At 44.2% G+C, this 25,645-nt stretch overlaps 1 protein-coding gene across 1 annotated transcript in view; it reads left to right on the top strand.

The window, feature by feature from the left end:
- Positions 1-19,279, top strand: part of NRDE2 (NRDE-2, necessary for RNA interference, domain containing) — a 32,699-nt gene extending 13,420 nt beyond the window's left edge. Inside the window, exons 6-14 of the mRNA XM_015423258.1 lie at positions 714-1,119; positions 5,461-5,594; positions 9,803-9,926; positions 10,924-11,096; positions 12,349-12,735; positions 13,509-14,410; positions 15,597-15,735; positions 17,162-17,233; positions 18,920-19,279. Coding sequence (XP_015278744.1) covers positions 714-1,119; positions 5,461-5,594; positions 9,803-9,926; positions 10,924-11,096; positions 12,349-12,735; positions 13,509-14,410; positions 15,597-15,735; positions 17,162-17,233; positions 18,920-19,045 — 2,463 coding nt within the window. The 3' untranslated portion in view covers positions 19,046-19,279. The remainder of the gene's footprint in view (positions 1-713; positions 1,120-5,460; positions 5,595-9,802; positions 9,927-10,923; positions 11,097-12,348; positions 12,736-13,508; positions 14,411-15,596; positions 15,736-17,161; positions 17,234-18,919) is intronic.
- The last annotated feature ends 6,366 nt before the right edge of the window (positions 19,280-25,645 follow it).

Raw genomic sequence — 25,645 nt, 5'->3', positions numbered from 1 at the left:
GAGGCCAAGGGGTAAGATGGATGCAGTTGCTGTCCTCAAACAAATGCCTGGCAGAACATCTCTGCCTTACAGGGCCCGTGGAACTGCATTAAGTCTCACAGGGCATGGATGTTACTTGGCAGAGAGTTCCACCAGGTCGGGCCAGGGCACAAAAAGCCTTGGCCCTGGTTGAGGACAGCCAGGTATCTTTGAGGCCGGGGACCACAAGTAAGCTCTTATCTGCAGAGTGTACACGGTCCTGAAGACATGTGGGTCCCAGACCGCTGATAATAATATTCTTGTACAATGGAGCACATGCTTTTCATGGAGGAGGGTCCGGCATTAGGTGCCTGGGATCTTCAATTAAAGGATCTCAGACGGGAGGTCTTGGGGAAAGCCTTCCTCTGCCTGAGACCCGGGCAAGCCGCGGCTAGTCAGAGTAGGCAGTCCTGAGCCATATGGCTGAAGTCAGGTTTGTATGATTAGCAGGGGACATAACACATGAGGGGGAAACTCTTCCCAAAGCTTCTGTAGGTGCACCTGTGGAAGTGAAAGGGTGAAAGCACCTTTTCCATGTCTTGGGAGGAGTCATTTGTCAGAGCCTGAGTCTGCTGGCTCTTTCATCCCTTGCCAAAAGGTGGCTATCGACAAGGGCTGTGGACTTTTCTGAACAGCTCTGTACTCTCCGGCTCGATTCTTTTTACTTTTGTGCTTTCTTTCCCTTTTGTTCTAAGGATGAACTCATGAGAGGTCCCAGCTGTTACTCAATCAATGAGGGAGAGCAAGAAAAGAGAAAGAAGTCGTTCAGGCTAGTCCTAGAGAAGAAGCTGGCTATTCTGGAGAAAGCTATTGAGAGCAACCCCAACAACGTTGACCTAAAGCTGGCCCGGCTGAAGCTTTGCACAGAGTTTTGGGAGCCATCAGCTGTGATCAAGGAATGGCAGAAATTGGTTTTCTTGCACCCCAACAACCCAGCTCTGTGGCAGAAATATCTCTTGTTTTGCCAGAGTCAGTTCAGCACCTTTGTTGTTGCAAAAGTCCACGCCCTGTATGGAAAATGCCTGAGCACTTTGTCAGCGGTGCAGGATGGCAGTATGGTATCACATCCTGCACTGCCTGGCACAGAAGAAGCTATGCTAGGTAAGCTCATCATATCTGTTATATTGGAAAGCCACGAATCTCTTTACTCTGTGTGCACTGAAACAGAGGCTGTTGCTCTTCACTAGTTTATTCTATCCTAACATGAGACACAGGAACAAATAATTCCCTTCCAGAAGTCAGCCTGGGAGGTCAGATCATAGAAAGCCTGTTTTTGTTTTTTGGTATGGAATGATTTCAAAGAGTGGTTGAAAGAGGGATGATTCAGTTATTTGCTTCCCCTCCCTCCGGTGAAGATAGACTTCTTTGTGATGGAGCAGCTTTATTTTATTTATTTAACCTATTTGAATCCTGCCCTTTGATCAAACTGATCTTAGATCTTTTTAGAAGAGAGGTTTCATTAGCAAAGTCTTCCCCCTCATTTTTTTTTTTGAAGGGCACTATTTGAAGAGACAGTGTGTTTTGAGGAAGGGCAAGAGTAGTGTTGAGCGATTTCTGCTGGTAATTTTAGTCTTGAGAGCTGTGTCAAACTGCTTGCCCATGGAGAGTGCTGCCCACTGTCACTCTGTATGAATCACAGCTCTCATTGCCTCCCTCCAACCAGCCTTTCCAACACATCCTTTCAGTCAGTCACTCATTCCCAGTTCAAAATCCTACAGAGGCAGCTGCCTGTTGCATTTCGGTATGAGCTACTCTTCTGAACTGTCTTCAAATCAAGAAAGCATGCCAGTTGGATTAATAATTAGAATTTTTTTTGGTTGTAGATTTTTTAAAAACTTTCTTTGTCTCAGCATGGGCATGATTTGATTTATGAGGAGAGGGAAGGAGGCTTGGTTTCTGTTGTTCATAGTGTTTATTATTGTGTTATCTGCTTCTGCACAGCTTAAGATTTAAATGCTTCTGCTTTCATTCTCTTTTCTCCAAACCAGGATTCCAAACCACCATTTAATTTGGATTTGTAGAGAAGAGAAAAAGTCATAGTTTGTGATCAAGATCTAATAACAAACTATGGCTCACTGCAAATATAGAAGTGTTGTCATATACATGTGGAGTGGAGAGTGCGAGTCCAACGGTCCCCTGTGTTATTTCAATTACCAGCAGATAATGGTTTGTTGGTGTGTTCAATGTTATGCCTGGGAGAGGAGGTCTTCCCTAGGCAAGAATTTCCAAGTGGTGCTTGTTCTGTTACTAGATTGCAGTTCTTTTGCTACTAGAATGAGGTCCATTGTAGTAGAGTGGTCAGTGCTGGATTGAGGACACTCAGTTCCCACCCCCTACTCTGCCATGAAGCTCACTGATTGATGTTGGACCAGTCATAGACTCTCAGCCTAACCTGTCCTGTAGGGTTGTTGTGAGGATGAAAAGGAGGGGGAGGGTATCACATATGCCACCCTCGAGCTCCTTGGAGGAAGAGTGGAGTACAAATGTGATAAATACAATGTGATGAACACATGGCCAGATGTAACCCCCTCTCTTTCTACTGTCCCTTCCCAAGCCATTCTTTAGAAAGGTGATGTTCCTAGGCACCTTTTAAGAAACAGCATGCTGGATTTTGGATAGTGATAGGAGCCCACTGAGTTAGGAGGGAGGTGAGTAATCACAACTGATTGCTTGGTTTGTGGCTCTCTGCTTGTCTTGGATGAAAGTTGCCAGTTTCATAGTGGCTTGCAACAGCATGCAGAGCTGTTGGTTTCCACTTGTGGCCCATGACTGGGACATCCCACTTTCGTGATCCATGTAGGGACTTGCCACGGGCTGAAGAACAAAAGGATCCGCAGCAGGCTCAGTGGCCCTTTTGAATTGGACAAGCTGGTACCAATACTACTGAAACTCCTTTCTAGAATGGAATTGTGCCTTGCCAGAAGAGACAGTCTGCCATCAGGTCAACAATATTATTCCAAAATATTTCCAGGCTTTTAATGAAGCTACTCTTGTGGATATATTCCCCATTTCTTGTAATTCTGCTGCACTGGTACAGAACTCCGTGAGTGCTGGAGGGAATTTGTTTTGACATGAGCATAAAAATAATACCATTGGAAATCTCTGAGGATTTATTAATGCTCTTTTTAGCTGTATCTCCAACTTGGGCTAGATTTGACTTGACAATGTCCCGTTTACTTATTAAGAAAATTACAAAATTGTCAGTCATTTTCAATTATGCCCAAATCCTTCTGCTGCTATGAAGATGCTACTGGGGTATGCCAGATTTCAGAGGACAATCTTTTCTTTTTTAGTGTGTATGTGTTTGTGTGTGTATGCGGTTGCGTGCCTGGAAGTCATAGTGTCTTCTGGCAACCCCTAGTGGGGCTTGGACATTTTCAGAAAGGTGGCTTGATGTGCCTGCCTCTGCATCCCAACCCTGGTATTCCTTTAGAGGTCTTCCTTCCAAGTACTTGCTAGGGTAGGCCCTGCTTAGCTTCCAAGATCTGATGAAATCGGGCTTGCCTGGGCTATCCTGGTCAGGGTCAAAGGTCAGTCTTTGATCAGTGCTAGAAGAGGTCTGAAAACAGATGCAAGGTAAGATGAAGGATTGTGCCATCTAGTGTAGAACTCTTATATTGCTTATCACATCCTTATGGATGTACATTGCATTGGTCAGGCCACACCTGGAATATTGTGTGCAGTTCTGGAGGCCTCACTTCAAAAAGGATGTGGAGAGAATGGAGCAGGTGCAGAAGAGAGTGACGAGGATGATCGGGGGCCTGGAGACCAAGCCATATGAGGAAAGGCTGAGGGACTTGGGAATGTTTAGTCTGGAGAAGAGGTTGAGAGGGGACATGATTGCTCTCCTTAAGTATCTGAAGGGCTGTCACTTAGAGGGGGGCAGGGAGCTGTTCCTGTTGGCAGCAGAGGATAGGACTCGCAATCATGGGTTTAAATTAAGGGCGGGAAGGTTCCAGCTAGATACTAGGAAAAACGTTTTTACAGTAAGAGTTGTGCAACAGTGGAATCAGCTGCCTAGGAAGGTGGTGAGCTCCTCTCACTGGCAGTCTTTAAGCAGCATCTGTACAAACACTTGTCAGGCATAGGCTGATCCTGCATTGTGCAGGGGGTTGGACTAGATGGCTTGTATGGCCCCTTCCAACTCTGTGATTCTAAGAAAACTGGAGGACTGGGAGGGGGCCTCAAGGTCGCATTGTCTTATCCTGTTCACTGAGTCACAACCCTCAGCATCCAAAAATCCTTAACATTTTGGTTTAGGAAATGCTACAACCTGTAGTCAGATGGATTGTAATGGACAGGGGGATTGTAAGGCACAGAGACAGAGGGAGCAATCTAAATGTGCATGCTGACTTCAAGTGCACACTTACGTGATATGGTGGCCCTCCTGCCTTCAAATAGGCTCTGTTTTTAAATGTATCTGTGAATACAGGCTTTGATTCTCCTCCTCTGCATCACCAAGGTAAACATTCCCTTTGCCACTTAGCTCCAGCCCTCCCCTTCTCCATTTCTAACATTTCAAATGAGTATGGTTAGATCCAGTCATCTTTTTCATTCAATCCCACCTAATTCTCCTCCATGCTACCCCCACCATCCCACATGGCTTTTGTACATGCAGGTCCCATTATTCTCAGCATAAGTTTTTTGAGTGGTCACAGAGGATACCTTCTCCTTTTTTCACCAGCAGAAAAACTCATAGTCTCCAAGCTTTCCATGTCATTTTTGTTCTGTTTTAAGAAAAAGAATCCAAAATGCACAACTCATGTCCCCACCCCACATACCTACAATGCTATAAATGTTAAATTTATATTTTAAAAATTCCTGCTATGATCTTCCCCTTTTCACTTCCCACTCTTCTGGGACCCCTGATCTCTCCATGAGAAGAGACTTGTTGGATCAGACTTGAGTCCAGCATTGTTTCCACCTGTAGCTAGCCAGGTACCTCTGAGTGCTCACAAGCAGGGCATGGTGGCAACCATCTTCTGTTGTTTTCCACCAGGGATATTCCAGTATTATGGCTGTCTGTCACATCTTTTTTGAAAAGCCTTCTAAGCTATGGCAGCTCCTGGCACTTGACTACAATAGGGACTGTAAAAGAAAAATGCTTTTTGTATTTCCTTCTAATAATGAATGGTGCTTTACCAATGTAATAAAGCTGCCTTATAATTCATTATACCAATGTAATAGAGCTGCCTTTTAATTCATTATACCGAAAAGTTACCTATATTGGTAATATGCAAATTAATTTCAGTGTAACTGATTAACTGATCTAACTGTGGTTGATCATTCTAAAAATTCTTCAGCTGTTCATGTGTAATGTGATTGTTGTAATTCAGTCTTGTTCAGAATCATTAAAAGTCAGACCAACAAAAGTGGTGCTTCAGTGTTTTGGCCTTTAATCTCTAGCACTTCTTATATGACATTGTGTCTCTTTCTTCCCAGCCATCTACCTTCAGCAGTGCCATTTTCTTAGGCAGGCTGGCCATACAGAGAAAGCTGTGTCTTTGTTCCAGGCCCTGATGGACTTTACCTTCTTTAAACCTGACAATGTGAAGGAGTTGCCAACAAGGGGACAGGTAGGAATAGGCATTCAGTCCCCCCCCCTTTCCTCTGCATCTCTTACTCCCGCCTGTCTTTCTGCTAATTCCTTTAGTTCTTCTATTTGTCACCAGACTTGTCATCTCCTAAACGTAAAGTCTCAAAGCTTAGTTTCTTGGATTAGGATACATTCTACAAATTGTGTGAGAAGGGTTGGATGATGGACATGAGAATCAGTGGCTAGAGTGCCAGAATGGGATCTGGGAGACCCAAGTTTGAAACCTCGCTCTGCAAGGGAAGCTCACTGCATAATCGTGGTGCAGCCATTCTCTCTCTCAGCCTAACCTACCTCACAGGGCTGTGGTTGTGAGTAAAAAATAGATGAGGAGAGAATGATTGTGTAAGCTGCTTTGAAGACATTTTGGAGAGAAAAGCAGAGTAGAGATGTTTATTAATATAAATAAATCTGTGTACATTATTATAGTAGCTGCAAATTGTTTTTGGAATTTTTTTCTACAAATATTTATTACATCCCACCTTCATTCCATTATGGGATTAAGGCTGGGGGGGGGGGTTTCCTCTGGAGGTCTCCCATCAAGCTTTGACTAGATGTAGCCTTGCACAGTTTCTCAACTGCAGTTATGGGATTGGGCACCAGACTGGGCACACGTACTCCTGCCCATCAGTATAACCCCTGTCCTTTAAAGTGTGAATCCCTCCTCAGCTTCGATTAAGAATTACATCAGCACTAATTTTGTCAGCCGTTAATACGGTTCCCTCTTCACCAAAATGTGAAGCTAGGGTTTGAAGCTGATTTCTCACCCTGGTTAGTTAAGCTTCCTTGCAGGTAATGCTGTGCTGATGTAACACTCAAATGTTGAGGAAACCTGAGAGGGGAAGGGAGTGCAGCTCAAATTGAGAAACGGTGTCTGTGGTGGCCCTGTCGCATGTGTGCCAGTTTCCATGATATTGTTCATACCAGTTGCAGTGAAATGCTCCATGTTAGGGTACTGCTGTGGCCCACTACAAGGCATGGAAAGTTGCTGGCAGTGGTAGTCTGGTTTTGCCCCCATCATCCTGTGGATAGGTGAAGGGTGCTTTTTTGCTGGAAGAGTACTAATTGCAGGCTGGGTTTCGGTCAGTATTCAGCATGCAGAGCGAAGCGTCCCAGTAGGAAGTGGGACAGCTGTGTGTAACTTTCTGTGAAATGCTGACTTGCAGTTCATAGAAACTCACTTATGCACATGCAGCTCTGAAGTTGTACTCCTGTCTGGGCAAACAATAGCAAGGGTACCTGGAACACCACGCAGTGACTATTTAGGTTATTCACTGATTTTCTGTCTGGGCAAACAAAAAAATAGCAAGGGTACCTGGAACACCATGCAGTGACTATTTAGGTTATTCACTGATTACTATGAAGCCCATATTCCAGAGGACAAAACCTAAACAGTCACTTTATCCTGGCATGAATGAGTGATGCTGTGAGACACTGACTGTTAATCTCTGGTTTACTTCTTGAATAGTAATTCAGAGGCGGAATTTAATCCAGATGTTGGTATCCCAGGATAACTTAGGCTGCGGTCACACGGAGCATTAGGCATGCTAGAGGGACGGAAGATAGGTGGATTTTCCGGGCGCGATCTCACCGCCACATCTGGGAAGCGTCGAGCTCCCGTGGCGAACCCGAGGCTTCCCGTGGAAAATGCGCGGTAAAAAACTAGTACCTCAGAGGTACTAGTTTCCTGAAACCGCGGGGCAAGGGCGAGCGTCTGATCACATTTCCGGTGGTAGTTCCGGCGCCCACCCATGTCCCCTCGGAAAAAGGTTTTTTTTTTCAAAGTCTCCACAGATGCGCACAAGCACCCAAGGGAGCATGCACACATTTGAGGGTTTTTTTAAAAAACCCAACCCCGTTTGCCCCGCGCCCCGCTTCTTTGCCGCGCCGTAGGACTGTGGAGTGATTGGCACCTCCCCCCTACCACGGGACCTCCATCGGTAGGTCTGCTCGAGCAACCGTGCGGTTTTTAGCCCCGGGGCTAACAGCCACGTCTCCCCCCCGCATTTTCCTGCCCATGTGACCGGGACCTTAGTTATATAAAGGCTCTTAGTCACCTGTCCAGCAGTTAGCAAGCATATATGCAACCTGGAAGGCCTACATCCTGTGGCCTTGCAGCTCATCAGTGGGACATCCCCTATCATTTCAGGAATTTGGCACAGGTTATGAGTCTGTACCTTGTAAGCCTTGAAAGTGGTGTCCTGAGTTAGCAGTAAATAGCACAATAATTGAATTCAGGCTTGGAGCAATAATCTTTTGTGCATATTAGGGCTGCTTTGTTATTTATAGTTTCAAATTCCAGCAAGTCTAAATTTAAAATATATTGGTAGTAAGTATATTTTCATCTCCAAGTTGGAGCGAAACCGAGACCGAAAAAGGAAATGTCACAGGGGGACACATGTCTTTAACTATATTCATCCCTGCTGTTTCATTACTGGTTTCCCTGCTTCAAGACTACATTGAATGTAATGCCTGAAGTGCATGTACCATGGAGACTGGAAAAGCCAACGACTGCATGCCTCTTTCTGTTCCACTGCAGACTAAACAATTTCAGTGATTAATTTTTTCATCCCGGTTGCATCCAGCCTTATATCCAACTTGCTTGCTTTTGTCCCCTTTCAGGAACTGTGCAGTTAAGCACAGTTAAAAGTTGCTATGCAACTGATGATAAAACGTTTGTTTTGCATGTTTGTTTAGCCATGGTAGTAAGGAATTGGGAACGTCCTTAGTTCAAAGCTCACCTCAGTCATAAGCTTTGGCAAGGAATTTATTTCAATATGATTCTACACCACCTTTCCTCCCCTGTATTCAAGGCAGTTTGCAAATTCAAAATGATTGCTTCTGATATGTGATAATGCAGAACCCAAAAGGAAAAGGGGGTAGGAAGGGAAGAGGAAAGCAAGTAGCGTGCAGGTGCCAGCTCTTATATAACAGTGCTGTAATGACCGGACCGAATGGCTGCTGCAGGGGAGCATTCTGGGAGGGGGGAGGCAAATGGCAGCTGCTCCCAGGCAGTCTCGTAGAGCTGGGCTTGTTGTTGCACGTGTTCCTCTTAGTGCTTCTCAGCCTTATCCTGCTCACCTGGAAATCAGTTTGGCTAGTTTATGCTACAGGTCATAGAATTTAGTTTTTCTTGCCACAATTTTCATTGAGTTGAATCCAGGCTAAATTTTTCATCAGTGGAATGGAACTTTCCTGGCTCCCGCTGATCTCCACAAACAGCTGCTCCTGGCAGATGGAGGACCTGGAGGAACATCATGAGGGGGGGTCTGCAGCGGGATGGGGGAATTGGTGGTAATTTCCAATTTAGTCTGGATCGAACCCATTATGTGTTTATGCAGGCACGTGTGCACAGCCCTGATTAGAAACTGTGCCTTGAACTGAATCTAATTGGCAAGCTTTGCAAGTCCTTCAAAATAGATGTTCTTGATAGCTTCTCTTCTCCCAGCAGACTTTCCAGGATCTGAGCTGCTCCTGGAAACGATAGATTTTTAAAGTTTAGGCTGATGTTTCAGGGTAAAGCAGAGGTTGGTAGGGATTTATTTATTATTTATTTTGTTTATTAAATTTGGACCCCGCCCTCCCCGCCATGGAGAGTTCTATACTGCCTCTACAGAGTCCTAATCCAAATGTCTTACAATTAGAATAATTGTATCAGTATAAAAACAACACAGCATTAAAAGGAGGGGTTTTTTTTGCAGCTGGTCATTTCAGGAGATCAAATTTATTTTCCTTGAATGGCTAGTTTTCCAACTTTCAGCGGGGTTAGAAGTTTGAATGTGGGCTGATGTTGCATGGTATGTTTGTGCTGCCATTAGTGTTGCCAACTCCAGGTTGGGAAATGCCTGGAGATTTTAGGGATGGAGCCTAGGGAGGGATGGGGCTTGGAGCGGGGATGAACCTCAGCGGGGTGTCCCCCGTCCAAAGCGGCCGTCTCCTCAGGGGAACCAATCTCTTTTGTCTGGAGATCAGTTTTAATTCCAGGAGGTCTCCAGGCTCCACCTGCAGATTGGCTGCCATAGATGTACTGTTTTGCTTCCTTTACTGTTTCCCTTTGTCTCTTACGTCATCAGTCCCTTCATTTACATTTAAAACAAATTTCCATCATCTTTCTTGGCACGTAACGAGTTAGTTGCAGTTTTGCAGGTATAAAATGCCTGAAGTATGTGTGTGTTTTATCCCCAATTACAGGTGGAGTTCTTTGAACCATTTTGGGACAGTGGAGAACCTCGGATTGGGGAGAAGGGCGCAAAGGGCTGGAAGGCCTGGATGCATCAACAAGAAAAAGGGGGCTGGATTGCCATCAACCCACCCGGTAAATCTCTTTGGGCCAAAGTAGGCAGGATGCACAGAGTTCTGCAATCTCCCAAGCGTCTCTTTTCTCTTTCTAAATGCAAGAGTTGTGCTGGGCCCTGATTCAGGTGGGGACCTTAGCACTTGTGGGAGGGGGAGGGCTTGTTCTCTTCCCTGTACAGTTTCATTTGTGTGTTTTTGCGTTATCTGGGAGATAGAGAATAGTCATGGGGCGATGCCATGGCTACATGGCAAGGGGGGGGGAATCATGCTTATGAGCCTCAAATAGGCTGCTTTAACAGAATGAAAAGGGTGGAGAACTGTTGTGTGATGGATGGGATAGGGTAGACAAGAAGAGCAGATGAATGCCTCTCAACGTGTATTGAGTTTCCATTGAAATTAGAGGCACTCTAGTGCACAGCTGCGTTTTTCTGCCCCGATGGTTTCAGAAAATTTCATCCACTTAACCTTCTGTGGGCTATATGCTGCTTGCATCTGCTCACAGTTCATACCGTGCTGGATTCTAGAACCACTTGATGCATTACGTTTGGTGCCTTGGTGTGAAAGAAGATTCAGAATAAAGCACAGTGAGGAAGCAATGTGCTCAGAATCTATTCAGCCATAAGGGCCATGTTCCTTGAAGATTGCACGAGATGCAGTGTGAGGTCAGAAGAATTCACTCCCCCTATTGTGTGAGCAGGAGCCTTTCCGCTCACTGAAGGGGGTCTGGATCTGACCCTTTGTACAGAAATTGTGTGTCTGATCTGTGTGGTATCTAGGCCAGCATCTTTCTTCCTTTATTTAAAGGTACAATCTAGGGGATTTTTGGAGTTGAGGCCACAAACTGTTATCTTTGCAACTTGTTTAAAGAAATCGGCGGGGTTTCTAGTGAGGCTGCTTGGACGTTAAGGCCTTTGTGTGGATTTGAGCCCTTTTTAGGAACTCGCATACATCCAGCAAAAGATTTTTTTTTAGGCCAAGTTTTGAAAATCGTCTGCTGTGTTTTGGCTCTTGGATAGATGAAGAAGAGGAAGATGTAGAGGAAGAAGAAAAGATAAAGGATAAGTCTCTGCCCAAATGGCAAAATTGGCTTCACGTAGAACGTTCCCGGGAAGGAAGGCACTGGTTGCCCTGGCGGCCTGACAAAACCAAGAAGCAGACAGAAGAAGATTGTGAAGATCCAGAGAGACAGGTTGGTATGGCAGGCACAAAGGCTCAAGCCTGTTTACCGAGCTGCACAGATGGAAGCGCCCGTGTTTTAACACTTTGCATTTGCTCCCTGGAAAGATGAACGTTTGGCAGAAGTGCAGAAGCTTGTCCAGCTAACACACATTCTTCACAGGAAGTATGTGCTTGATCATAAGAAGTACTGGTTGTGCGACCTCCTGACATTTAGTGTTGCTAGGTATGCATCCATATGTACAATACACTGGATTTCCATAGTTCTTCCTCCCCTTTAGGTGGAAGGACTGTAGGAATCAGGCATACATATTTTCAGGATTGTTTGTATAGTTAAGCACAACTTAGCAAGGAAATGTAGCCTGTGTTGACAAACTATGAAACGTCCTGCAAAAAGATTCTTAAATGATGCAGTTTTTAATATCCATTGCTTTTTTCTCTCTAAGTATTTCCTTGTCTGAAAGCACTAAGTCTGAAGTGTTGGTTATTGGAATTCATGTGAAAGTTCCATTTACTGCAAGTGGTGGAAGGGGGCGATTTGATTTGTGATACAGTTTATTGCTCTGTCTTCTCAGCAATCAAACTAACCAATAAAAATACTGGGGTTTTCCCATTTGAAACAGAGCGCTTTTAACTATGCCTCGGTTCTGCTGCATCCAGCTGCTTATTTTTATGCTGTTTTTTGATCTTCACATGGAATTCCTCCCATAAAACGTATATCTTTTCAGCACTATCATTGTCCATTATGTGTATATTTTGTGCATGGTGGTGGAAAGTGTCATCAAGTCATAGCTGACTTATGGCGCCCCCTTTGGGTTTTCAAGGCAAGAGATGTTCAGAGGTGACAGGCCATTGCCTGCCTCTGTGTCATGCCCCTGGTATTTCTTGGAGTCCTCCCATCCAAATACTAACCAAGGCTGACCCTGCTTAACTTCTGAGATCTGACAAAATCAGGCTAGCCTGGGCTTCGCAGGGTAGGACATATGTGTGCATACATACTTTAAAAATTGCATATGGAAACCACACAACATCTGCACATAAGTGTAAAACCAGCAGCAGAGAACTGAAACAAAAATATGAACCATTTAAAAAAAATGAAATGAGGAACATTAGCTCATCCCTAGTCAAATTTGCATTTTGACTTGGTTAGGTAAGTTGCATGTTTTGTCTGGATCCCGCCCCCCCATTTCTAGAATAAATCCAAGACTTGTGCTGCTGTAGCCAGTTCTTTCCATCCTTACATAAACCATTTTGTCTTTTTGCAGGTTTTGTTTGATGATCTTGGTCCATCCTTAATAAAAATTCCCAACCCAGATCTTCAGTTTCAACTGCTCTGCTCATTTTTGCAATTCTTAGGCGTTCCATGTGGGTGCCAACTCCTTCCTTCCTTCCTCTACATAGCAATGGATGAGAACAACATCTTTGGTCATGGGCAGCACAAGCAAAGTCCTCTGACTTCCTTTGATTTGCCCCTTTCTGGAGTCAGTAGTGTTGGTCAGATGGACTCAGTCACTCAAGGAAGAAAGCGCGTTGGCCACTCTAAGGAAGGGGAGGAGTTCATACAGAACTTCTTCCATATGATGTTGCCTCTCTTTTCAGGAGAGGAAAAATCTAAACTTTACATCTATTGGCTTCAGTATGAAATTGCAAAGGTAATACATGAGTGTTTTTTTAAAAAGTCGTCTGCTATGAATAAGGCATATAGGCAAATACATGTAATGCAGCTATATAATTATTTTATTGTTTAAGTACTGCAGATAGAATCCCTACGCATAGGTCTCATGTCACTGATGGAATCTGTTTGGGTGGGAGGAGCCCACGGGCAGATAGTCCAAGACTCTCAGATTATTATTTTTTTCCAGTTGATGTCATCATCTTACGAAAGCATCTAATATTTGTTAATTTGTTTATAACCAATCCTTTGGTGTTAGTTTTGAATTCCAGCTTTTTGCAGGGATAAGTCCATTACCGACCAATTTATGTTGATTCCAATGAATAGTAGGTATTTAAAAATTCAGAGGACAGGTCAATAGAAATTGTGGAGGACTGCATCCTTACTTTTGGAATAATTCAGAGAACCTCAGGACAGGAATATTTTGACTTTTGAGCACCAAGCTGAAATGTATTGATAGGACAAGATTCCGTGATGTATCAAGATAAGTCAAGAGGTTAAAGAATATAAATGGGAATTTTTGGAGGTGCATATTTTTTCAGTGGTGGTAAAAATGTACAATGGTATCACATGATTTCTGCAGTCTCTCTGCATATGTATCAAATTTAAAAATGGAAGATGGGTTTACTTTTGGCTAATTCAGAGGATTCTATTGACCACTGAGTGCTATGTTCAAACAGGCAAAATAATGATTCCAAAAATGTGATTTCTAAAAGAAGCGTCTCCCCTCACCCCTTTATTTTAAACATGCAGGTCATTCAGTGTCTGAAAACTGGTAATAAGAAGAAACTAAAATCGCAAGGCAAGAAGAGCAAAAAGCTTGCCAAAAATCTTCTTAAGGCGCAGGAGAACAGGAACAACCTGTCCCTTTGGCAATTATACGCCTATCTGGAGTGGTTACTTGGCAATATGGAAGACGCTAGAAAAGTTTTTGACATGGCTCTGAGCATGGCAGGAACCACTGGAATCCACAATCCCCAGTGCTGTGCAATTAGCCTGCTCTATGCGGAACTGGAGGCAGAGCTGCTTGGAAGTCTGGAAGGTGCTCTGGAGTCACGTGCTGCTCACATATTGACCAGATTAACAGAAAAGGGGCCTTACACGACATATAGCCAACAGATACTGTCGGTGAGCATTTTGAAAGCACGGAGGACATATGAGCATGTACTCCAAGATTACTTGAACAAAAACTCTGACCCTGATCAAGAGCAGACCAGCGCTTCCAGGCACCTGATTAGTTTGGTTGGTTGTTATACCCTTTTCCAATATATTACTCTCGGGATTGATTCTGCAGTCTTGATATACAGGCAGGTTTGTGAGAAGCTCAAAGGTGAAAAGCTTGGTGGTAGTCAGACTTTCACCACAGCTCTCGAAGCCCTGACGCTGATGCATGCAAGTTTGCTTCGTTACCACATGAAAACGAGTGTGTATCCTTTGAGTCCCCTTCGAGAAGCACTGTTGGAGGCGTTGAAGATGTATCCTAGGAACCAGTCTCTTTGGAGGGCATATATCCAGGTCCAAAGCAAGTCTCACAATGCAAGCCAAGCACGGCGGTTTTTTGATGGCGTCACAAGGACTACAAAATCTCTGGAGCCCTGGCTGTTTGCAATCCAGGCAGAGCTGATGAGGAAGAAACTAGTAGAAAGCGTCCAGAGGTAAATAGTGCACCCTGTGATCTGTAACACTGGAAGGCGCCCTGGGGCTGGGCCCAGGGGAGGGGGGGGGGGGTTTACAGGCCCCCTCTCCCCCCCCCCCCCCGTAGGATTTGTGTAATGGACATCCCTTGCACCCAGTGGGGCACCTTCTCTCTGGCCCCACCCTTCTGCCTTACCCTCGGTGTGGGGGGGAGCTGCTGGCCCAGCCTCCAGTCTCCCTGCCCTGCTGATATGCCAGCTGCTGCTGGTGCTCCTGTTTGCTGTTTCCTCCTCACTGCTGCCATGGGCTTCCTCCACACTCTGTCACAGCTTGAGGGAGGAGGGGCATGGCTGCCTCCCTCCTGCACCGAGCAAGGGATGCCCTGGCAGCATTGGCAGCCCCCCTCCCCCACTCCCTGGAGTTTCGCTGCCCGTTTCTTCCTCTGGCGGCCATCCAGTCTTCTTCTCTGCTGGTAAGTTTGGGGGTGTGGACACTGCCCCCAGACATTGGTGTAGTCCTAGTTCCTTTTGCAAGACTCTTCATGTATTTTACCCTCTTCCACTGGTGCCCCCTGCTTTCCTTGCAGCGCAGGTTGGCATTTTTTTCCTTGTAACAGCCTTGTGATGTGCTCAAGGCTATGTTGTGAGGTTGGTAGTCTAGATGAGGCATGAACTTGACATTCCTACAGCGAAACACAACTCTTTATCCTTTGTATGCCTTACAAATGACTCCTCTGCATGTTTTACTGTATGTGTGTAGGGGGGCTTTAGCCTGCTGGCCCTGCCCCTTGCCTCAGCACAGTCGCTGGGTTGTCTGCATGGTGCTAATATGCAGAGGGGAGTATCTGCAGGTTCACTCTCTCCCTGTGACTGGGGGCACTGCTTTCTGATCACAGGGAGGGGGGCATACTCGCAGACACTTCCTCTGTGCACAGCTATTGTGCTCACAAGCTGGCGATCACAAGGAGGTAGGGGACGGGGCCAGCACGCTTGGGCCTGCTGAGCAGGTTGCATTTTGGGGATCGTTCCGTCTGCTGTAGGTTTTGAAAGGGGAATGACACCCCTGTGTCACAGGACTTTCCCCACAAATGACAATGCCGTCTTTGTGTCCTTAATGTACCTTTTTTGGTCTGATAGAAATGTTCACGGTTGCAGCTGCATTTCTCATGATGGCAAACGACTGTTTTTGTTTTGGCTTTTGCTTCAGGGTAGCCACCGGAGATGTGTATGCAACAATTCCTGAAACTGGATTAACCAATCGAATCAAAGCTTTATTTGAACGTGCAATTGAGACTGAAAATGGTGCTCATTGTCCCTTGCTGTGGAGGCTGTATATATACTTTATGGTGAGAGTCGGTCACCTGTCTCCCTAACCCCTCCCCCCTTCCCCAGTCACACGCACAGGAACACACATGAAACTGCGGTCCACTGAATCAGTCCATCGAGGTCAGTATTATCTCCTCTGACTGGCAGCAGTTCTCCAGGGTTTCAGGTGGAGGTATTTCACATCGCCTACTTTCTGGTTCTTTTTAACTGGAGGTTCCAGGGGCTGAACCTGGCATCTTCGGTATGCCAAACAGATGTTCCACCACTCAGCCACAGCTCTTCCTAGAGCTGTAGGTGCAGAACCGGTTCTCTGCATGTGTAGTAGCTAAATGGATGAGAAGCTGTGCCTGCTTAAATAGGCGTTGCATGTGCCATTCTTAGTCCAAGTCAGCAGCTGGGTCTGTTCATGCATAGCTTCAGTTGTTACATGATTGTCACTAAGTGCCAATCAGAAAGAGGAGCAGGGTTAGGAGCTGGATTTTAGTTGGCTGTTGGCATAGCGGCCCTCCCCCACCTCTGGTGTTGTCCTTGGAATCCACTCCTATTCATAAGGAGACCTTTCTTTAAAAGGCTTTGGCTCAGCGTCTTGCTTTCTCTTCACAAAGGATATTTCAGCACGATCCAAGACAAGCACTTCAAACTTCCAACTAAAACATGTTAATTTCTTTGAAACTTATGGAATGTTAAAAGTGTTTAACACTTTGTATAGTTGATCTGTGTACAGTTGAACAAAATCAATGCATCTTATGTTCTGAACTTTAAACAAATTGAGGAATCTATCTGAGCAAGCCCCCCCCCTTTAATTCAAAGAGTGCTTAGTTCAAATGTGGCTGCTTTCTCGTTGAACATGAGGCTTTACAGTATGTAGAGAACTGGCATCTGGACTGATAATACTGTTTTAGAGTGGTGCGGTTTGGCTCTCTTTCAGAACACATTCTTGTGCTCAGTATTGGCATTTTCTGACAGTTTTTTAGCCTCCGGCTCACAGATTTTGTTTCTTAGCTCAGGAAGGAATGGCTCCAGAGCAAACTCATTTATGCAGCAGCCAAATCGCTTGCTCACAACTTTAATGCCAGTAGCTCACAAGGTAGAATTTTTGCTTACAAGATTCCGCAGCTTAGAGGGAACATTGGTTGGCTCTCTTTCAGAACAAATTCTTGTGCTCAGTATTGGCATTTTCTGTCTTGTGCATTTAGTGAAGTGAAGGGAAAAACACAAGACCTGGCATTTGAGTTAAAATGTGGATTCACCAGAATAATTGTGATATTATACCACATTGTGTGATATTGATATACACTTTTTAAAGTAATAAAACTTTCCAGGAGAAATTCTCAATCTAAATTTCTGATAATATCTTCTTAAGTTCCACATGAAGACAGTGCCACTTGTGCACACAAAATATTGCCATTTTGAATAATACATTTGTATTTAAAATGTGTGTTTCAGATTTCTTTGGGGGATAAGGAAAAAAGTAAAGGGCTGTTCTACAGAGCACTACAAAACTGCCCCTGGGCAAAGGTAAGTTTCAAGAACTTCTGTTATGTTATCTTCCTTTTAAAAAGTAAGCAACCAAGGAAGAATGATTTTCTCGTATATTGTGCTGATTTTTAAAAAACTTTTTTTTACAGAATTTGTATTTACCCCTTTCCTGCTTTCTACTTTTTGCATGGAGGTAGGGGCTGGGATTAGAGACTTGAAGGGGCAAGATTTAGGGATGGAGCGCTGGAGAATAACATGAGGTTTGGGGGCCATGAGTCAAAGACACAGGGTTGTGGAAGGCACCTTTCTGTGGGTGCCTTCATGTATTCAGTTTTTATTGCACCCTGCTGAATTATTTCTCTGTGATTGGATCCAGGAACAGTTAGTACAAGGGAAGTCATGGGTGAGGAATTTTTGAATTAACGTTATTTATAGTCTTCCTTTCTCATTGAGACTCAAGGTGGATTGCACTGTGTAAATCAGTACAGCCAATAGGATGGGAGAGTCAATAAATAATGTAATAAGATTCGGATTTCAGAAATCTGAAAAAAGCAGAAGTATTGACATGACATGTTTAAATGATACAGAAATGATACAGATACAGAATAGTACGAGAATACTTACAGCAACAGAAAGGACATACTATACACAATAATGTAGTCCACAGTCCCTTTCTCTTCTTTAAAGCATCTTTCTAAACCATTCTGTTATGGTATAGCCCTGTTCCCTGTATCAGAGTGTCCTCCTGAATAATTCAGTTTTGTATAGTCTGTGAAATGCCAGGAGAGTGGGAGCCATCCTGACCTCATTAGGTGGGAGCCCCAACAGAGAATGCGCATGTACAGGCAGTTGTTGATCTTGCCCATTTGTAGTGTGGCACGTGCAGAAGGCCCTGCTCAGTCGAGTGCAGTTGTCGTGATGGAGCATAGGGGGAGAGAGGTCCTGCAGATATGAGGCTCCAAGGCCGTGAAGGGCTTTATATGTGATAACCAGGAGCTTAAATTGAACTCAGTAACTGATGGGCAGCCAGTGGAGTGACCGCAGAATGGAAATGATATTCATGCATGTTCCACCTGGCTCCTGATTACAGAACTATGGCAGTCTGAACCAACTGGAGTCTTCAGGCTGGCTTTGAGGGGAGACCTATCTTAGAGGTCATTACAAGTATAGAGTACATTACAGTAGTCTAGTCTTGACATTACTGTGGCATTAATCCAGGTAGCTAGATTGACTGAGTCAAGGTGGAGGGCCATCTTCTGGATCTTTTCCACCTCCCTCTTCTCCTAGTAGCCTCCTGAGAATTTCCAAGTGCTGATACTTGAAGTCACGGGGACAACATGCCATGGGAGGGGCTGCGAAGAAAGGGTATTGGGTAATATCAGTCCTTCTCACTCTTTCACCAGTGGAGTTTTCACTGACAAAAAGTTTTGTCACCACAAGACAGAAATGTGAGTGACATTACTTAATCCCTGCTCTTCACAGCGGCCCCTCTGTGGCATTTTTGTCCATGGTGCTTCCATGACTATGAGTGTCAGCTATCAGGATATTTCAGGAGGTTTCTGGGGGGAAGAGGAAGGTAGGAAAGATCTGTGATATTCTCCTGCAAATGGTTCGTATGATTCAAGACCATGAACTTCTTCATAGAAGAAGGTGGCTTTTTATTAAATGAAAACTTGTTAGACTTGCTCTTACAGAAAGTGATGGTTGTTAACATTGTGTTTGTAGGTACTGTATATGGATGCCATAGAGTATTTTCCAGATATGCTGCAAGAGATTCTTGATCTTATGACTGAGAAGGAGCTGAGAGTACGGGTGCCCATTGAAGAACTGGAGCTGCTGCTTGAAGACTGAAACAAATGGTTTGAGGATGTGAAGACAGGAAATTGTCTTTTTAAAAAGACACTTCGGTTAGCTGGAGACCTCCATGTATTCTACACATTTTTATCTGACAAGAAAATATCCTCACGTGATTCCTAACCATATTTATTTTACAGGTTTAACAGAACTAGACTTGGAAATGGGCACTAAATGTAACTGGTCTCACAAGAAAAGTGACACCCTGTGAAGGGTTTTTTATCAGTATGTCATGACACATGGCAGTTGTGATGTAAATATTGCTTGTAAAAATACAAAGTGAAATATTTTTAATTCCTTTGGAATGTGGGCTGTCTTTTTTTGTTACCTAAATAGGCAGTCTCCTAATTAGTTGGGGGAAATTAGCTTAAAAGGAGACAAAACAAGAGGGGGTAACTGGGATTCTCCACCAATGATTTTCCTTTAAGAGAACTCTCAAAATAAACCAGGCAGGTGTTCAACTGGAAAGGATTTTTATTAAAAGAATAAAAAGGCAAAACATGCACAATGCATTTAAAACATGCAAGCTAGCTAAGAGGAAATCAGGGAGGGGGAGAAAGCAATTTTGGGGGAAGGCTATAATTACCAGTCTTGAAAAAAGAGGTCCATGGAAGCAGCAGCAAAACCACCAGCATTTCATGGAGAGAAGAAGAGAACCCATGGAGTGGGGGTGTGGCCAAGAACACACACTGGTAACTAGGAGCTTTTGATATAGGACAAAATGTCTGGGGCAAGCTAACATATTTACCGCCCAAAACAATAACTTGATGGTTTTTTCAGAGGTGAACAATGATTTGGGAGAAGCTTGATGGATTTTCCTGAGGTGAACTATAGGTGTGAATGGTGCTCAATGACCCTGTGACTGGATGGGAAAAGCTACCAGTCTTTGTGAATAGTGTTGCTTAATTAGGGTAAATGGGTGTGGGGAAGTGAGGTTGGGCATTTGGAAATAATTCCAAGGTGAGGCAATCTGTTCTTGGGAGACCAGTTGTACTAAATTATGCATCTCCCTTGGGTGGGGAGGAGGTTAGGTAGCCAGCTGCTCTTGCTCACACACTTCTAAACTACATGTCCAGAATTGTCTCTGGCTGACATACATTTTGTGTCATTTTGGGCCAAGCAGTGTATTGCATTTGTGATATTTGAAATGGTATTGTAGGAAGAATGTTTATGATTTTCTAGTTATAAACTGCCCATCAGTGAGAGGGGGATCTGATTTCTAACACTTTCAGTGAATATTTTTCTGGATAATAGACTGTAATTTAATCTTTCATTAGCTGCCACAAGGTCCATGTATAATTTGGTTCTTACTTTCCATAATCCCAGCTGTCAGGAGGCAATACAATCAGTTATTATGGGAGCTTCCTTGTAATGAATGTGCGGTTCAGGGTTAGCTTCTCCCAGTGGGTTGCAAGTCTCTTGCAGTTGTGTTGTGAGGCCAGGAGGGAAGGGGAGGAACAGGGTGAGCTAGGAAATGAGGTTCTGTGATGTTTGATGGCAGATTTGGTGTGCTTCTGAATAAGATGTGAAATGACCATGAAATACAACCTGTTGCTCAGTAATGCCTATACACAGTAAATGCTTTGTTATCCAGCACTCAATGGTTGCCAGTTAATCATGTGTGCTGGATGCTTGAGCTTATTGCTGTCACAGTTGACCCAGAGGAATCCAGAGTGACCAAGCCACATGACACTGGGAGCACCTTGGTGACAGCTCCCACATCTGGCTGGATCCTTCCCTTTCTCTCGAGCCACGGAGCTGTCCAACGCAGCAGGTAAACAAGCAGGCCAGCTACCTGGGAGTCTTCTGGTGGAACTGGCTCTCAACAGCTTGAGGCAGGCTGCGGTGGGGGGGGGGGCACCCAAAGATGATGTCAGCAGCTAGAGGTTGAGCAATGAGTGGAGTATCAAGCTGGCTGGCTGAATAGGAGGGAGTGGGACATGCACATGCCCGAAAACCTAAGGCTGAGGGGAGGCGCTTGCCCTGTGCATGATGCTGGTTAATTGAGCATTCTGGTTAACCGAGGGCTGAATAGCAAAACACTGTGTTTCTAAATCCTAAACAATAAACTTGTTCAGAGTTAACAGACATGAGCTTCTTGCATGTTATTGTGGGGGGGGGGGGTTGTGGAATTTACTTCCCCAGTGGGTCACAAATCACTGAAGATTAAAAATGGCCTCCAGCTGAAAAAGTCTGAGAGCCACTGGTTTCTGCAGTTCAAGCTATCGACCACTAAAAGATTGTGGAGTGTTACTGCATTCAACAGGAAATAAGCAACTATATAGATACTGAACAGAAAAAAAGTATAACTAATGTCTCACTCTGTGCGTTTACATGTCAATCAGTCCCAGTTGGTTCAGTGGAACTTTCTCCAGGCAGCTGGTAGTAAAGCTGCAGCCTCAGTTTTGCCCATGAAGTTGGAGCTGAGCACTCAAACATGCTCAGTCCTAAGATAAAGATGTACTGTCAGTTGTTTGAAAATACTCATCTTATGCTTCCACCCGGGGTAGGCAGAGGCATCTAGGGGGTCACAGGCACTACTCAATAGAAGATAGCGCGGCTGATTGCTATCTTACAGCAGAAAATACCAGCATAATGGAGGAAAACCATACCAGCCAGTTCTGGATTCCTTAGGGCTTTTTTTTGCTTTGCTACACAGTAGCAGGATGCTGTATAATCTGGTTTTAGTTTTATATTTCCACTGAATGAGATCACACACGCTAATCGCTCTATATAACTACTGTAAATATTTCCAGGCACAAAGTCTCCATATGACTTTCTGGTAAAAGTGAGCCCATACTGGCATCAGATGTATTTGGAGTTTTTCTGTAAAAGGAAACACATTTGGTCTTCTAGTGTGGCCGCTAGACACAGATATACCATGGAGATTAGTCAGAATTAGGGCAAGCTTATTCAGCAGAACCCAGAGGTATTTTGTAGACTTCTACTCCCTTCAGGTTGCATGGGGTGGTTGCATAGTTAAATGCTCCCCATAACAAAAGCAGTGTATTGCGGGAGAGAGAAATATGTCCTCCTCCTTTTATGTTTTCTGTGCTTTTTGTGTTTTGGTTGCTTTTTAAAGCGAAGGAAAGTGGAAGAGTGCTAATACATGAAGCCAAAGCAGCAGTCTATGAAAAGTTGTTTTCAAATAATTTGCCTGCATGAATTTAATGGCCTTCATCAACACCACCAGCCACAACTGTAGAAACTTAACTATAAATAGTGGAAGGATAGACAAACTATCAAAGTACCGCTGATCTTCTTCTGAATAGCATTTCCTCCCCTACCCTTTAACAGAGCCCAGAAACTTTATGTATTTAATGGCAAGTGTTGTTGCGATGCAGGGGCTAAGATGTACCCATGCTGTTAGTGCCACAACATGAAATTCATATGCCAGGGACTTAAAATACTACTACCTGAAACCTGCAAATACATATGGTTTAAACTTAAAACCAAAGCAAAACACAGTCAAACAATGTGTGTATACCCTACCCATATCACTAATACTGCTTTAGTGTGCTTTAACAGCAGCAGAGGGCAGGCTGTTTACGTCAGTATTCGAAATATAGTAACAATTTTGAAGGTTCTGGATGTGGATTTGGGCATCCTGCCTTGGGTTTCTTATTAGAAATGGGGGGGGGGAGGCCTTTCATTGTGTCAAGAGTCCACAAAGAAGCAGTGTTAAACAACTAATGGCCATTAGTGCCTCTAATGAGATAGCCATTATTCTCTAATGTGTCTCAGCTGTTGGTGTGAAGTACAATAATCTAAATAAAACTTTGGACTGGCTTGAAATCTAATACAGGCCATCAACAACCAAGCCACTGAAGAATTCAGTTGGGGTGTTATGAAGGGTCTGATCACAGAACGTTCCTGGATGACTTCCCCCCACTGAAGGAGAACAGGCTGTTAACTGGATGTCAGTGGAGTCACAGTAGGATTCTCTTACACAGAGATGTTTGCTTCAGCTGAGGTAATTCAGTGGTGGGGACAGGGGATTCTGTTTCACCCACAAGCGTTCTTCAACTCAGGATTCCCTTCATCTGCTGGGCAACAGTTTATCTAGCCTGCCTTTCTTCCTTCAGAACAAGGTGGGAAAAATAATTATTTCCCATCTGTTCTTGAAGCAGGATTATCTGAAAATACATTCAACTATTTATTTAGTACATCTTTACCTTGCCCTTCCTCGCAGGAGCTCAGGTCAGCACACAATGTTCTCTCCCCTCTTGCCATTTTATCCTCTCAACAACCCTGTGAAGTAGGTTACACAATGTGACAGGCTCAAGGTCACCCAGTGAATTTGGTGAGAGGCCATTTCAACCTAGGTCTCCCCAGTTCCTATCTAACCCTATGATATGGAGGTTTAAGGTCAAGCTTGTCGTTTTTGGCACCTGTTTTTTTTGTCTGAACGTAGTAGACCGTATGTGCCCTGCTGTTTCACTGTAATCCCTGCCGTCGAATCCCAAGCAAATTTGGCGAGATGAATTTTTTAAAAAACTTAAGGTTTTGTCAGGGGCACCATAGCAGTCAGCCCAGATTTCAAACTAGTTTAGATTTGTAGCAGAGCTTTACTACAGATGCAAAACTAGTGCTTCTGCTTCTCAAACAGACGATCAACTGGATGCGGTCACTTATCACATTGCTTCCTATTATACAAGTGTGACTTTCTAAACAAGAGCATTTGGAGCTTAAAAACAGTGGGAAATTCAGCCAGGGAGCTGGAGCACATGCGATGCTCCCAGTGTTGTAACCAGGGTAAAAAGAGCAGGACACAAGACCATTTGCGCTCTCTTGGCTGGGAGTGTTCCCATCCACCCCAGCCTTGACCATGATTAAAGCATGCAAGCAAGGATCTTTTAGTCTAGGGTTACATTAACAGGCACTTGCTGTTAACTTGCATTCAGATATTATCTTCAAGTCCTGGTTAACTGAATCCTGATTCACATAATTTATGGTCAAGATTTGTCCCTATGCAAACTTTAAACCATGGTTAAGGCCAACATTGAGTTGTTTGGGGTTTTTTTTTTTCCAGGAGTATGTGATGAACCTGTGGCCCAATCTTTAATCATAGCTAAGGTCCTATGAGTGTGGGTGAAAACTAGCCCTTATTTTCACAGCTTGACTTGCCTGAGAAAAGTAGCTTTTCCAGCACTAAAGCCAAGCAGCTGGACCAGCCCAATTAGCTACTAAGCAGAATGTGACTGTCAAAGAACTGCTGGTTAGAAAGTCAAATGAGTGAGTGTAGCCCAGCTCAGAGATCACCAAAGACACAACCCAGCCCTTGTTTTACATACTGTGTAACTGAAATACACTAGGCAGAAGGCCACTTGCTCCTGCCAGCACTGTTGTGATTATACTCCTCCGGCAAGGTCTATTTCTAGTACTGAGCACTGTCAAAGCTTGCCTTGTTGAGTTTGAGATAACACTAAAGCAATTTGCTTTCTACATGGCTTAAATTGTTCTTTGGAGCCACGAGAAACTCCCTCAGGCTTAGAATACATCTTTCACAACTCATAAGCAGAGAGAAATCTGCTACCACTTAATGGTATGTTTGTAGCATTGCAGAGAGGTAAAAATACCAATCCCCATTGTTATGAGTGCATACAGTTTATACTTAGCAGGCCAACAGCTTGATCAGAAATCTAAGAAGGGAGTTTGGAAGGGGAAAGAGCAAGCAACCGAACAGTGATGGCAGGAGACCCTGTCCTATCCTTGCGCAGCTGTATAAAAATTCAATATCAAGTGTCACTAAAGGCAGATTATTTGTCTCTTGCAGTATTAAAAGACATACTGAAGGGGACAGTTATTCACAGGGACTTGAGACAAGGATTCTCTCTCAGCCAGTTCTTCCAGCTCCCAGAGAACTGTGGCTGGGTTATGTACTGACAGGAAGACAATGCTCCAGATGACAACCCAGCTCCGACAAACAGCTAAGCCATGGTTGACTTGGACTGAACCACATCCCTGTCCTCTCTGGTCCATGAAAGTTACCGTTTGGGCAAATTTTGCCTATTAAAAGCCATTGTTGAAGTAGGTTTCCAAATCTCGCTTCGAGGCAAAATAAAGTTGTGATCATCTTAGTCTACTTGGGTATCACAGAAAACTATTATTTCCCAAAGTGAGGGGGGATGGTGGTGAAGAAAACGAAACTATGTGAACCCAATTAGTGGTTTGGCCAGTAGATCTAAACTGGGCAACTGTGTCAACAGTGATCTGGCATCCTGTTTCTAGTCACCTAGGCAGCTATAATGACACCTGTTCCATCTTTACTGAAAGAAGCGGGGAGATTAAATATCATGACTTGCCATAAGTCCCATCTTTCTTTCCCAATGAGTTCACTATCAGCATGAAAATTCTTTGTGTGACCCAGAAGACCAAAAGGCTGGATGTATTTGACCAAAACAGACACTGGGTTGCATCCTATCATTCCACTCTGCCAAGGGCAATAAGTTCCACTAGGCACCAGGCACGATCCACTCGTGCAAAAAATTCTTTCAGTGGCGGGATGCACCACCAAAATGGTAGGGTAGACCCTTTCTCTCGTTGGTGTCTTTTTTGTTCTGCATCACCAGAACAGATTTGTTCTACCTTTTCCCT

The sequence above is a fragment of the Gekko japonicus genome, unplaced genomic scaffold (assembly GCF_001447785.1).
Source record: "Gekko japonicus isolate JY-2015 unplaced genomic scaffold, Gekko_japonicus_V1.1 scaffold952, whole genome shotgun sequence".
NCBI classification, from domain to species: Eukaryota; Metazoa; Chordata; class Lepidosauria; order Squamata; family Gekkonidae; genus Gekko; species Gekko japonicus.
Note: the sequence above shows the minus strand (reverse complement) of the source record. Positions and strands in the feature narration are given on the sequence as shown.